Source organism: Bubalus kerabau, chromosome 19 (assembly GCF_029407905.1).
Source record: "Bubalus kerabau isolate K-KA32 ecotype Philippines breed swamp buffalo chromosome 19, PCC_UOA_SB_1v2, whole genome shotgun sequence".
Lineage (NCBI taxonomy): Eukaryota > Metazoa > Chordata > Mammalia > Artiodactyla > Bovidae > Bubalus > Bubalus kerabau.
In genome coordinates, this window is record NC_073642.1 from 61780877 (window position 1) to 61796329 (window position 15453).

Sequence of the window (15453 nt, forward strand, 5' to 3'; positions counted from 1 at the left end):
AGCTTAAATTAAACTGTTGTTGTTGTTGTTCAGTAGCTAAGTAGTGCCTGACTCTTTGTGCAGCACATGCTGTGTGCCCTGCAGCATGCCAGGCTTTCCTGTCTTTCACCATCTCCCAGAGTTTGTTCAAACTCATATCCATTGAATCGGTGGTGTCGTTCAACCACCTCATCCTCTGTCATCCCCTTCTCCACTTGCCCTCCATCTTTCCCAGGATCAGGGTCTTTTCAAATGAGTTGGCTCTTTGCATCAGGTAGCCAAAGTACTAGAGCTTCAGCATCAGTCCTTCCAAAGAATATTCAGGACCAATTTCCTTTATGATTGACTGGGTTGAACTCCATGCTGTCGAAGGGACTTTCAAGAGTCTTCTCCTGCACCACAACTTGAAAGCATCGATTCTTTAGCACTCAGCATTCTTTATGATCCAACTCTCACATCTGTACATGACTACTGGAAAAACCATAGCTTTGACTAGACGGACCTTTGTCAGCAAAGTGATATCTCTGTTTTTTAATATGCTGTCTAGGTTTGTCATTGGAGAAGGCAATGTCAACCCACTCCAGTACTCTTGCCTGGAAAATCCCATGGATGGAGGAGCCTGGTAGGCTGCAGTCCATGGGGTTGCTAAGAGTCAGACACAACTGAGCGACTTCACTTTCACTTTTCACTTTCATGCATTGGAGAAGGAAATGGCAACCCACTCCAGTGTTCTTGCCTGGAGAATCCCAGGGACGGAGGAGCCTGGTGGGCTGCCGTCTATGGGGTTGCACAGAGTTGGACACAACTGAAGTGACTTAGCAGCAGGTTTGTCATAGCTTTTCTTCCAAGAAGCAAGTGTCTTTTAATTTCCAGGCTGCAGCCACCATCCACAGTGATTTTGGAGCCAAGAAAATAAAATCTGTCACTGTTTCCAAAGTAATACTGTTCTAAATGCAGAAGATTTTAAATACTTTTTAAATATACCATTTTAAGGTAATGCAACTTAATTTCAAAGATCTGTTAACAGTAACTGATTCACTAATAGGTATGTTTTGTCAAAGACAGAAATCAGAACATATCTGTTTAAAGCTCAGTAAAGGTTCCCAACATATCCACAAACAAAGTGTCTTTGGTGCTCAGTGTACGTACTTCACTCTGCTCATCTCTGCTGGCAGTTCATGTGGCATTAAGACACTGGTGAAGAGTCATAACCTCAAAACAACACTCTGCAGTGTGTATGTAAATCAATCCCTGTTTTAGGTCTATTTATAGGAGTTCCAGGTGGTCATACAGTGAAAACTAAAAGTGATGTATTTATATCTTTTTAAGTAATCTCTACTGTACATACTGACCTTAAAATACCCTCACAGAATCCTCCAAGAAAACAGTTGTCTTAGCCTAAAGTGGAAAATAGATCAAAGAAAGCAACGCAAAAATCCTTTCACAGTAATGAGACACATCTAAATAGTACATTGTTCATATGAAAAACCTGAAATACTCTAACAGGGTACCTTAAATGTAGTATCACTCAAAGAGTCATTATTTTGACTTGGTATCAGCTAAATGAGAATTACTTTGTGAATTCAAATATTCAAATAGTTATACCCCAACTGGTACTTTGTTTTTAATAACTGGATTGGAACACAACTTGGAGAACAACACTTTACTCCGAAATAATGTAATATATTAACAATATAATCACATCTAATCTCCTAACAGCATATTAAAAAGCAGAAACATTACTTTGTCACAAAGGTCCATCTAGTCAAGGTGATGGTTCTTCCAGTGGTCATGTATGGATGTGAGAGTTGGACTATAAAGAAAGCTGAGCACAGAAGAATTGATGCTTTTGAACTGTGGTGTTGGAAAAGGCTCTTGAGAGTCCCATGGACTGCAAGGAGATCCAACCAGTCCATCCTAAAGGAGCTCAGTCCTGGGTGTTCATTGGAAGGACTGATGTTGAAGCTGAAACTCAATACTTTGGCCACCTGATGCAAAGAGCTGACTCATTTGAAAAGACCCTGATGCTGGGAAAGATTGAGGGCAGAAGGAGAAGGGGACGTCAGAGGATGAAATGGTTGGATGGCATCACCAACTCGATGGACATGGGTTTGGGTGGATTCTGGGAGTTGGTGATAGACAGGGAGGCCTGGTGCGCTGTGGTTCATGGGGTCGCAAAGAGTCAGACACAACTGAGCGACTGAACTGACTGACTGACTGAATCTCCTAAAGTATCCTGAATCTGATGAGTCAGATCTTACTATTTATAAAGAAAAGAACTGGGTAATTTGTTTTCAGATATAAGAAGTCTTACCTTTCTATTCGAATTTCAAGTGCAGTTCCAGTTTTGGAATTTTCTGGCACGTGTTCAATTCTCAAGACAGTGTCTATAAAAGTGACCTTTACTCTTCTTAGTACTAGAATAAACCAAATAAATACTAAATTAGTTTAATAAGAACTTACAAAATAAAAGTTGAATTTCGTACCTTAAAAAAAAAAGCCCCAAATTTTGAGTTTTGTAATAAATATTTTGTGGGCTGAGAACATACAGCGTGTTACATCTCAGCCTGGGGCAATGACTAACACTGTCTGTTGAATTCTAATCCCTTCATTATGCAAGCGTAATAAAATAAAGGAGAAACTAGGGTAAAAAAACAACATGAAATTAAACTGAATACTGTGTAATTTTTTAAATTATTTGTTTGATTTTGGTGGTGCTGGGTCTTCAGTGCTGGGCTCAGACTTTCTCTAGGTGGGGCGTGACGGGGCTCCTCTTCATGGCAGAGCACGGGCTCCAGCAGTTGCAGCACACGGGCACAGGAGCTGTGGCACAACAGCCTAGTTGTTCCGCAGCATGAGGAATCTTCCTGGGCCAGGGATCAAACCCATGTCCCCTGCACTGGCAGGTGGGTTTCCATCCACTGTGACACCAGGGAAGTCCAAATACTGTATAATTTTTTAAATAACTTCAATTCTAAAGTTCTGAAGTAAGAATAGCAATTTTATAAAAAAAACTACTCCAATGAGTTTTTCTTACACAATACATACTAAATCAAGGTACTAAATTATTAAATACAATCTAAAATTTTTTAAAATACTCAACAATGCCAAACCTGTTTCGATGGTTTCAGCAAACTTTTCAAGTCCTTCAAAAGGCTGAGATCCTTCTCCTTGTTCATCTGTTAGTTTCTGGCTAAGACATTCTTTTGCCAATTGCATACTGCTGGTCATGAAGCTTGACCAATACATGGGCTCAGAAGCAGATGCTGCAGAAAATACAGACAAATCCTCAATAACTTCTCATAGTTACAACTAAGCCATTCCTTAAAATTACACATTTCAAACTAGTAAGTTCTTAATCCCCTAAGAGATATTTAGCATCATGGTATCACCCAGGGATACAGTATTCTAGGACTTACTCCTGAGATTTAAACATCACCTTATAATATCCAAGAAGGGAGGGAAAAAATCACAGAAAGAAGTTGAGACACATGTTCTCATTACATGGTATATATCTGCCAAATACTAATTCACATATTTACTCAAGTATTTAATGGATATTTTATATGGGTGGTATTGTTCAAAATGCTGTAGAACAGAGGTCAACAGAATTTCTGCAAAGGATCAGATAACAAATATTTGAGGCCATATGGTCTCTATCACTACTACTCAACTCTCTCACTCTAGTACAAAAGCAGCCAGAGAGAATTAATGAATGAGTGAATATGTATACCAGGTGATATTCCAATAAAAATTTATTTATAAAAACAGGTAACAGACCAGATTTGATCTGCAGGCCATAGTTGGCTGACTCCGTTTATAGGGTAGAAAAATACAATAATTATTAAATCTGCCCTCAAAGAGACTACAAGATAGTGGAAGAAATGAGATATAAATAAGAAGAATTAATAGACAACAACAGAGTGTCAACAGAAAATATCATATCAGGTAAGAGAAGAGGCTAAATCTTCTAGTTGAGGGAATTCAGCGGAAAGTAGAGGTAGCAGCTGACGTGGGCTTTAGAAGGTTAGTATAAATGTAGACAAACCACAAGAGCAGCCTTGGAGAAAGAACACACAAACTGTGTAAAGTCCTTTCCAGGTATATCCTTATAAAAGAATTCTATCACACTTCCTTATGTTATCTAAAACAAACTGGCAAGAGATTACTAGAATTATTGCCTTCTAAAATTAAAGTTAAAAGTCCTTCTAATGAAATATTTTTAAAATAAGGGTAAAATATTTCACTTTCCATAGGAATGTACTAGTATGTCTCCTCAGCTTGGTTAAAGTATAAAGTATTCTTGTTAATTAAATACCAGGTTACTAATAATTTCCATGCACAGATGTTTTAGGCAGCACTTGGGATTTTAACTCTTCAAACATAACATCTTTACAAACATCAATTGTCACTGGAAGCGTTTACGTTCATAATTTAAGATGATTCACCATCATGACCTTACGAGCTTATAACATGCCAGACACAAATACTCTTCAGTAAATCCAGCACACAGCACAGCACAGTGGTAAGAACAGCGGCTCCAGAACTAGACTCCCTGGGTCCAGACCCTGTCTTCTCCACTTAACTAGCTATGACCTTGGTCAAGTTATTAAACGACAATTTATGCATCAATTTCCTATTCAGTCCAATGAATACAATTAAGAGGATCTATTTCAAAGAGTTATTGTGAGGATACTACTTGTAAACTACTCAGAACAGTATCTGGCATGCAAGAAGCACAATATACAGGTTTGATAAATCAGAACCCATCATATACATAATTAAAGCTACTATGTGTATATACTTATAAACAACGACTTACTACTACTTTAAAACTTTCCCTCCCAAAGTTTTCTTTTGAAAATGTTCAGTCCTAAGATGTGTACAATGCATACCCTGCACCTAGATTCATCAAGATTACACATACGTGCACACACACTCACACACTCACAGACACACAAGCTTTCGCTAAACTAGATTTTGTAACACTCATCCCTAACAACTGGAGCATGTAACTCCTAAGAATCAGATCAGTCTCCTGCAAAAGCTCAGTACCATTAACACAGCCAAGTGATGTGACATCAACACAATATATTATATACATTCAGTGAGGTGGCTCAGCAGTGAAAAATCTACCTGCAATGCAGGAGACATGTGTTCAATCCCTGGGTCGGGAAGATCCCCTGGAGGAAGCAAGACTCCTGCAACCCACTCCAGTACTCTTGTCTGGAGAATCCCATGGACAGAGGAGCCTGGCAGGCTACAGTCCAGGGGGTTGCAAGAGTCGCACACGATTTAGCTACTAAGCCACCACCATCACCACCATACATTCAATACCCCAATCTTCCCACCTGCCTCAATATACCCTCCACAGGAAAAAAAAAGAAAACACAGTTACATATTGCAATTAGTTATCAAGTCTTTAGTCTCCTTTAATCTAAATAGTTCCTCTACCTTCACTGTCTTTCGTAACTGAACCTTTTTAAAAAAAAAAAAAACAGTACCGACCAGCTAGTTAACAGGCTTTCTCTCGTTTTGGATTTGCCTGACTGCTTCCTCAGTGTCCGACTCAGACTAACCACTTTTAGCGAGAACAGTACATGAGCGAGCCCCTCCTTCTCGGTCATCACATCAGAACACATGTGCCGTAGTGCGACCCACTGGTGACGAGACCATGTCTGCTCGCTCATGGTAGTGACTGCCAATTTTCTCCACTGAGAAGAAACTTTTTCTCTCTGCAAATAATATGTAAATGGAAGGAGATATTCTGATACTGTCTAAATATCAAGATCCTCAACCCTTCAGAATGGTGTCAGCATCAACTGATGATCCTCACCTGCATTAATTTCTACTATGGTGCTTGAAAACATGGTGATATTCCATCTTTTATTTTTTATATGTTTATCAGTAATGGCAATCCTTCTCCTTTCCCCCCTTACGTACTTATTTACTTATTCGTAGTAACATGGACTTCGGGTTTTGGTTTTTCTTTTAGTGTGTTATAATTCATTATTGTCATTATCCTTTCTGATACTCAAATTTTCCAGACTTGGCCAATGGGAGCCCCTTCAAACCCAATCCTGTGTCCTTTTAACATTTCTCCATCAGTCCTTGAGCACTTCCTTGCTTCTGGCACAATACTTTGAATTTTGAAAACATAAATCACTTTTTATTCAGTATCTTAAAATAACCTACAATGGAAAAGAATCTGAAAAAATATATAGATCTATATAAAAGAACATGTATACACACACACATAAATGAATCATTTTGCTGTACACCTGACATTGTAAATCAACTATATTAAAAAAAAAAAGCATAAGTCACTTTAGATAACTGGTAACCAATAACTAAACCAATCATCTATATACTAAAGTTCTTATGGGTAAGGAGAGAGAGAAATAACTCTGAAGATACAATCACACCCACCCCCCTACATGGGCCACATCCTAAAATTTTACCTACTGAGAATCTTACAAATACATGCAAGGTACTAAATTAAATACTCAACTTAATGCAATTAGGCTACTTTCCCAATCTCTGAAAAGTAAAAATAGAAACAAACAGAAATACCTAACACACCTACCTAGGCGGGGTCGAGGTCGGAAGACCATTTCTAACCCCCTCACTTCCAGTGCACAATTGTCCTGCAACAAGGAGCCCCATGGAACGGACAGAGAAATGGACTGTATGAATCCTTCTGTGACTTCTAAAGGTGCATCTGCTGACTCCAGGATCTCATTGAGACACTAAAGAGAAAAAACAAGTGCATTTTGAAATCACAAGAACAAGAAAGTAAAACTGTTAACTTACTCAAAGAAGAAAGAGAAGAGTGAAAAAGCTGGCTTAAAGCTCCACATTCAAAAAACTAAGATCAAAGCATCCAGACCCATCATTTCATGGCAAATAAATGGGGGAAAAGTGGAAAGAGTGACAGATTTTATTTTCTTGGGCTCCAAAATCACTGTAGATGGTGACTGCAGCCATGAAACTAAAAGATACTTGCTCCTTAGAAGAAAAGCTATGACAAACCTAGAGAACATATTAAAAAGCAGAGACATCACTTTGTCAACAAAGGTTCATATGGTCAAAGCTATGGTTTTTCCAATAGTCATGTATGGATGTAAGAGGCAGAGCACTAAAGAACTGATGCTTTCGAGTTGTGGTGCTGGAGAAGACTCCTGAGAGTCCCTTGGACAGCTAGGTGATCAAACCAGTCAATCCTAAAGGAAATCAACCCTGAATCTGCATTGGAAGGACTGATACTAAAGCTGAAGCTCCAGTACTTTGGCCACCTGATGCAAAGAGCCGAGTCACTGGAAAAGACCCTGATGCTGGGAAAGACTGAGGGCAGGAGGAGAAGGGGACGACAGAGGATGAGATGGCAGGATGGCATCACCAACTCAACGGACATGAGCCTGAGCAAACTTTGGGAGACAGTGAAGGACTGGGAAGCCTGGCATGCTGCAGTCCATTGGATCACAAAGAGGTGGACACGACTTAGTGACTGAACAACTGAACAACAAATATGTTTATACATGTCTCAGGCACTAAGGATAAAGAAATCAGAGACCGAGACACAGATGATTCCTGGTCCTCAGTAAGCTGACAAAATAGCTTACTAAGACATATGTGATGAGTTGCATGACAGAGGAAATACACTGTAGTACTTTAGCTTGTAAAAGAACCTAGTCTGGAGATTCAAGGCAGGCCACCTGAGGAAGTGCTATTTAAAGCTGAGACCAGAGGGCTGAGGAGTTAATTGCACACAATGGTCCAGACAGATACAGTAGCATGTAGAAGGATTCAAGGAAGGCAGAGGTCAGTATGTGCAAATACATATATCTGAGACACAAGAGTATTTGGGCAGAGGGAAAAAGCTGCTTTAGGCTTTAGTGTAGCATGCCAGGCTGATGAGCCAGAGATAAGGCTACACAGATAAGGGTGAGCGGGATCCAAAAACCCTTGTAATTAATGTTAAAGAGTCTGAAATTTATCTCAAGGGCAATGTGAAACCACTGAAAGGTTTTAAGCAAGGGCGCCATGATGAGAAAAGAACTATCCCGTGGGCCACTCATAGGAGGAAGCAAAACTCAAGCAGAAAGGCTGTTACAAATAAGAGAAACTAAGAGAAATTGGCTTGGCAAGGATAGGGACTATGAGAAGAACAAGAGGTGGATGAATTTTTTTTTTATAACATATTAGGAAGTAGAAATAACTAGCATAATGAGTGGAAAAGAAAAGAAGGAATCAAAAATAATTCCAAGTTGCTGGCCTGGGCAACGGCTTTGACAGTGATGCCATGTACTGAGTTAGGGGAGGGAGAGGTGAGAAGCTCAGTTCCAGAGAGTGTATTTGAGCAGACTCCCAGGTGGAGATGTCTAGGACACAAGTGGGTGCTCTGGTCTAGAGTTCAGGAGAGCCATGTGGGCCTGTTATACAGAGGGGCTTTACAAACACAGAAGGTAAATGAAGCCACAGGAGTGAGGAGAGACAGACTTTTAGAACTAACGTAGAGTAAAAAGACCAGAGACCTAGGACAGAATCCTGATAAACACCAACATTTAAGAAACAAGTCAAGAAAAAGGAACTTGCAAAGTGAACAACAACAAAATAATAACAAGCAGAGAAGTAGAAAGAAAATCAAGAGAAACTCTTGTCCCAGAAAACTGTGGAAACATAACATAAAGAATGATCAAGTGCAACAAAAACTAACAAGAAGTCAAAGATTTTTTTAATGTCCACTGAATTTAGTGACAGGGTTTAGGTGATCCCACTGAGAGCAATTTCAGTAAAGGGTTAACTACAACAGAAGGATGACAGATGGATATAAACACAGTTAGAAGAATAATTAAATGGGTTTTTTTTTAACAGACAATATACTTTTACATTAAAGCAACAAGTATTTATCAAATGCCAGTCTACATGAAGATGCTTCCTGTATGCCATGTTGCATAAGGGTAGTGTTGTAATTCTTCATCTACAAAGCTCACATTGAACGTGGAGATTTAGAATGGCGCACATTATTTCACTGGAGGTTACTACTTTAACAGGCTTTTTTCACACTGGTATTTGTGTGATCCTACAGATTTCCTAAAGAGTACATGAGCCTGGCTGGTTTTAAAGTATAAGTATCCTCTGGATGCTTGGGGCTGGTGCACTGGGACGACCCAGAGGGCTGGTAAGGGGAGGGAGGAGGGAGGAGGGCTCAGGATGGGGAACACATGTATACCTGTGGCGGATTCATTTTGATATTTGGCAAAACTAATACAATTATGTAAAGTTTAAAAATAAAATAAAATAAAAAATAAAGTATAAGTATCCAGATCCCTAAACTCCAAATGGGCTTTCCTGGTGGCTCAGTGGTAAAGAATCCACCTGCCAAGCAGGAGACTCGGGTTCCATCCCTGGGTTGGGAAGATCTCCCGGAGGAGGAAACGGCAAGGCGCTCCAGTATTCTTGACTGGGAAATCCCACAGACAGAGGAGCCTGGAGGGCTACAGTCTGTGGGGTTGCAAAGAGCAGGACATGACTGAGAGACAGAGCACACACGCAATCTCCAAATACGTTCTTTCCTAAAATGGACCTTCTGAGAAGCGGCATGGGGTTGGGTCCGCTTTCCCACATTCCCTTGTACAGTCCCCCTCTCCCACTGAGCCAAAAAAACGCACTATCTTTTCCCCCTCCTGAATCATCCCTTAGGCACTGCCTAGGATATAAAAATCTTCAGGCAGAACCACCAATTAAGTCTTCTGGCCTTTCCCCATTTGACACACATTTTTTGGCATTGCCATAAAAAAGATCAAAGAACTAAGTGATTTTGTTACTGCAAAATCCCTACAATTCTCATCTACTTATTAATGACAAGTGTTTCTCAAGTTTATGACTATCTTAAAAGTTTAGAATGCAATTTATGCTGAACCCTATCAAATTCTAGTTGTAAGTGTATTCATCCATGGATACCTGAAGAAAGCAGGGGAAAGGAGAAAACACACCCAAAACATCAATAAATATATTTCTAATAAAAGTTCTTATGTTTAGTTATTCAAATGTATAATATATTTATATTGTTTTGATCAACTGCACTTATAACTGTAATAACAAAACAATCCAGAAGAAAAATTTAATACTTAAAAGTTTAATGATATGTGAAGGAGATACTGGTAAAATCAACATGGTAAGTCCTGGAGCAAACCACTTAAACGACCAAAAAAATTCAAAAAAAGGAAAAATAAAAAATAGTGAAGAAATCATTGTGGGAATTAAAATGTTACACTAGAAAAATATTCACTTAATGCAAAAGCTTAATTGTGACAAAAATTTTCAGTATGATAATTTAAATTTAGTTACATGTCTTATTATAGAGAAATGACAGCATGATCAATAAAAGATACAAGAACAAAATACATGAATTAGGATAAAATACATGAATTATGAAAAAACTGTGCAGAGAAGTTGAACAGACATATGAGTTCAAGAGAAAAATATACACTGTTAAATTTCCAGCTACTAATGATGACCTTGTTTAAATATGTTTATATATATAATGGTGGGAATTTAGATCTTACTGGGTTAAAAAAAAAACTATATTTTTATTATATAAGTATTTACAACACAACAAAAATTATCCTCAACTATTTAAACTTATATGGAGAAGGAAATGGCAACCCACTCCAGTACTCTTGCCTGGAAAATTGCATAGATGGAGGAGCCTGGTAGGCTACAGTCCATGGGGTCGCAAAGAGTTGGACATGACTGAGTGACTTCACTTTCTTTCTTTCTATAGTTCCTTTTGGAGAAGTGGCAACCCACTCCACTGTTCTTGCCTGGAGAATCCCATGGACAGAGGGGCCTGGTGGGCTGCAGTCTACAGGGTTGCAAAGGGTCGGACACAACAGACACACACACATTTAAATTTATAATGAAAACGTTTTAAGTCAATTTAAAAGTGGACAAGGTATATAGTAGTTTTAAGACACAGTAGCTCAAAAACAAAACAAAACAAAACACAGTAGCTCAGTCACTTACGAGCTGGGTTGTTCTGGACAAGTTTTTAACATGAGTCTCAATTTCCTCATCCATAAAACAGCCAGCCCTCCTGCCAGCACATGCTCAGTCATGTCCGACTCGCTGCAACCATTCCGGCAAGAATACTAGAGTGGGTTGCCCTTTCCTACTCCAGGGGATCTTCCCAAGCCAGGGACTGAACCGGATCTCTTGTGTCTCCTGTACTGACAGGCAGCTTCTTTACCAACTGTGCCAGCTGGGAAGCCCCATCCATAGAACAGGGAAAACACCAATTTCTCAAGGTTACTGTGAGTGTAAATGAAATAACACGTAAAGGTACCAACGTGGCTCCTGGTACCAAATCAATACTTTATAAGTGTCAACTATTGTTCCTTGTCTTCCCCAGTGCCTAGCAAGCACAATGGTAAGTAAGCACTATTAGGAATTTAAGGTGCGCTTGGCAGAATGAAGAAAAGCAAACAGTTAAGTTGTACACTTCTTTTTAATACGTATAAGACTAACTCGGAAAAGAATACATCCTTATTAGTTTAAACCCAGGCATCACCATTCAAATAAAGTTAAAGCAGATGTAAAAGTGGTACTATACTTAATATACAAATAGATATCTGCATTCTGACTCAGGCCTCACATCAGACCGGCACCAAGAGAAGACAATGGGAAGGGTGAAGAGCGGCACCCTTGGTTGGATGTTCCATTTCAACGCACTGACACTTGAGCATATAGTCTACATAAAAAAACAGACCTTCACACAGTAGAATCTCTGTGACAGAAAATGACAGTAAGTTTCTGATTTTCTTATGATCAAACATTTAGAAGTTGACTTTAAAGATAATAAGCAATTTTCCTCTTCACAAAGATTAGAATTTTAAATACACTTACCTTTTATGTGATGACACTTGACTATCAGTAGTATATGCCATTATGCTCCAATAGCAGTTATACTCCAAAAAACCAAACATAACTTTTTTTTTTGATAGGTTAAAAAGTGGCTTTATTTAGAGAGAAACACACTCCACAGACAGAGTGTGGGCCGTTGCAGAGGGTGAGTCTGGCAGCCCACAATCTGTCATTTAAAAGTAAAGATACCACTTCATTAATGAGTGAGAAAAGTAGCTTCTTTTCAAAGGGTATTTCTACTATGGAGAACATTTTTAAAACTTACATTTGGAAATGTTTCCACTGTTATATGATTTTGTAGCTGAAAAAATATCTATTAAAACCCTATTTTTTAAGTCATCATCTAGACAGGTTACAAAGGTTTGAAAACACGAAAAATTATCTCAATAAATTTAAAGTCTTTTGAACAAAGCTCTTAAAATGGGGTTTTAAAGTTTATAATATATAGATACAGATATATAAATACAACATCATCCAACTAATTAGCAAGAATAATTGATTGAGATCAAGGAAGAAGGGAATGTCAACAGTGATTTCAACACAATCTTGTGCATAACTGACAGTTGAGAATTGAAACCTCAGAACATTGTCAGTGACAGTATTCTCCCATTTGGATCTATGAATCTCTGTGAGGTATCTTTTTTTTTCAATCATGAAAGTCGTTAAAATCAAATGTCAGAAGTAAATGAATTTGGAATCAGAAGTTTAAATAGTTATATCTAAATGTCACACCAGGATTTATCTTAGTCATGAACACAGCACATGATAATTAAAGAAATCAGCAACAGCCAGTGTGTACTGGATATTTTATTCGACATTATCATTTTGGCTGGGCATATTCTTCACCTTCAAAAAGCAGAATAAAACATCACCTTCGGATTAAGTCCAACCATAAGTTATTTTTCCAATGATCCTGAAGTCAAATTGCAAAATTCAAATATTACCACTTGTGATTTTCCTATGAGGATTAAATAAAACCTCACAAATGAGAGTGCCCAGACAGTGCCTGAAATAAACAAATACTCAATTATATTAACTGCTCCTTCCTTGGCTTGAAGCCATGTGATTAATGAAGAAATAGTAGGCTTAGGAATTAGACTTGAATTCTCACTATTCTCCTTGCTATATGTGTGATATAATAATCTCAGGCATATTATTTACTTCCATCTGTAAAACGGAAATATGAATACCCATCTTACAGGGTTAACATGAAAAGTCATTAAAGAATAATGCACACATACAGCACTGTAAGTCAACTATAGTTCAATAAATAAATGAATACTAAAAATTAAAAAATGCAGCAAAGTCATTTGACCTAAATAAGACTGTTAATAAATGTCCAACCTTCCTCCTTCAAGATAGCCTAGTCATAACTCTACCAAAAGGACAGACTTACAGGCCAATGAATTTTAAAATATTCATCAGAATCCCTATCTTTTGGTAAGAATTACGGCAATGGAGTTCCCTGACACAGTGCCTGGCGAGGAGAGGATACTCCACTAATATTTACTGAGCTCAGGTGATTACTATACCCACCGTCACGGTGCTAACTGTGGCAGCATGGGCTGGCCTGGGAGGGTGGGAGGAGGACGTGGTCCTTCTGTTACTCAAGCCAGGATTCTTCCCACTCTTCTGTGTGTCCTCTCCCTAGTTGAGGTCATCCACTTGCTGATAAAATTATATGCTTATTTATACCAGCACAAATTCATTCAACAGTCATAATAAGGTGTTACCATAATGTGAGTTTTTTGGCTTTCTATGACTAAGAAAGTCATTACTCTGTTAAAATGCTTTTACATAAAAGGAAAAGACAAAACACTTGAGCTTTTTACACAACTTACACTAAAAAAAAAGTCTCCTTTTCTTTTGCCCAATTACCACAGAAAAGTCACCTATATTGATGATTTCCTTAATGTAAACCCTGTTGGAAAGGTTTTAGAATAGTAACAGAACAGTGATACTTCAGAAAAGTAAAACCAATTCAAACTGTGAGCAGCAAACTCTAGTGGAACAAATAAGGAGTTGGGAAACGTGGAAGAACCCCTTCATTCTTGCCAAACTCAAAGCTGAAATACACATGAAGTAAAATACTATGCGCTGAGAACACGGATGCAGGAACAACGATACATGAAGCACCTGTTAATATGAGTCAATTCACAACCTCTGGATGGCAAGCAGAAGACAAGAGTGCAGCTTCAGCGCTTTTGCAACACCCGCTTTTACGATCTGTCACAGTGAAGCAAACAAGCACAACCAAGCATCCCTATTAGGGCCACACGACCATCCTGCGATTGGCCTTTACAGGATCCAAAGCAAACAAACAGGTAAAGGAGACCTAACTTTCTTCTAAATGCCAGACGCTGGACTGAGGCCGTGGGGTGAAAGCGACCAACCCCAAATAAATAAAGGAATACCCCAGGCATTCTGTCATCCCCACAGGTACTCCCCACCCTCGGTCTTTCTGGGGAGTGTCATCCCACGAAATACGACTTGTCCGCACACAACCCCGAGATCCCTCCTACCCTAAAGGGGCAGCAGAGCACGGGTCACTTCCTTCCACGGACTCCTTTCAGCCAGCCTCACAGACCCTCCCACCCCAAACCACGGATTCCACTGATTGCCACAGTGTGGACTCCATTACCTCTGCTAAGTTTCTGGAACACGTGATTTGGAAGGGCAAACTTGCTAGAAACGGACTGAACGACACTTGTTAACACATTTCTCGGAGTCCTACCCTACCTGGAGCCAAACAACACCCAGGGAGGGACGGAACGTCACACGTCCTCGATGACACTGGTTCAGATCGCCCTGAGGAGGAGACTGTGTCCCCCTCCCTCCACCCCGGCTGGCCGCCAGCACCTCTTACCCATTTGTCCAAGGGGACCTGAGCGAGGGACCCGGTGCCCTGGTACAGGTCCAGGCTGAGCTGCTCCAGGCTCAGCTTCTCCTGCAGGAAGTGGCCCAGGTACCTCTGCAGGAGGTACCGACAGGCCCTCTTCTTGATGGACTCCGAAAACGGCCAAGGCATGGTGAGGGCTGGCAGCTGGGCTGGCAGGGCAGCGGGCGGCTCCGGCCTGGGGGTTCCGGCCAGGCTCCGGCTCCAGGCCGCGGCGGGGGCAGCGGCGGCGTTGGTGGCGGCGCCTCGGATCCCGGGGCCGGCCTGCCCAGGCCTCGGCGAAGCCTAAGCCCGGGGAGGCCCCTCCATGCCCGTTCGGCGCCGGGCGTCCCTCAGGGCGACCCCATCGCCTGTGCGGCGCCGCTCGCGTTAGGCCTGGGGGGGACAAGTCGCGGAGGAGTCCCCGTTAGCCCCAAGCCCGGGGGGGTTTCCGAGGAGGGTCCTTGTCGGCAGTAAAGAAGGGTACAAGAGAGCACGCGGGGAGACGGCAGGGCCTGAGGCCACGGTGATGCGGACACCTCCACAGCGCCCGCGCGACGAATTTGTTGTCATCCGCGGGGCGCGCGCTCCCGACTCTGGGACGCTCCCGGCGCGGCGCGTGCGCGAGACCCGGACAGCCGGCGCGCCGCCGGGCACAGGCGGAAGTGACGCCA

General features: G+C 40.6%; 1 protein-coding gene across 3 annotated transcripts in view; it reads right to left on the minus strand.

The window, feature by feature from the left end:
- The window catches only part of ATG2B (autophagy related 2B), a 76731-nt gene extending 61303 nt beyond the window's left edge, over positions 1–15428 (minus strand). For all 3 annotated transcript variants that reach the window (XM_055556532.1, XM_055556533.1, XM_055556531.1), the window contains exons 1-4: positions 14771–15428; positions 6566–6728; positions 3093–3245; positions 2294–2396 (exon numbers count right to left, since the gene is read on the minus strand). In XM_055556532.1, the coding sequence (XP_055412507.1) occupies positions 2294–2396; positions 3093–3245; positions 6566–6728; positions 14771–14932 (581 nt within the window). In that variant the 5' untranslated portion in view covers positions 14933–15428. The remainder of the gene's footprint in view (positions 1–2293; positions 2397–3092; positions 3246–6565; positions 6729–14770) is intronic.
- Between the last annotated feature and the right edge of the window lie 25 nt (positions 15429–15453).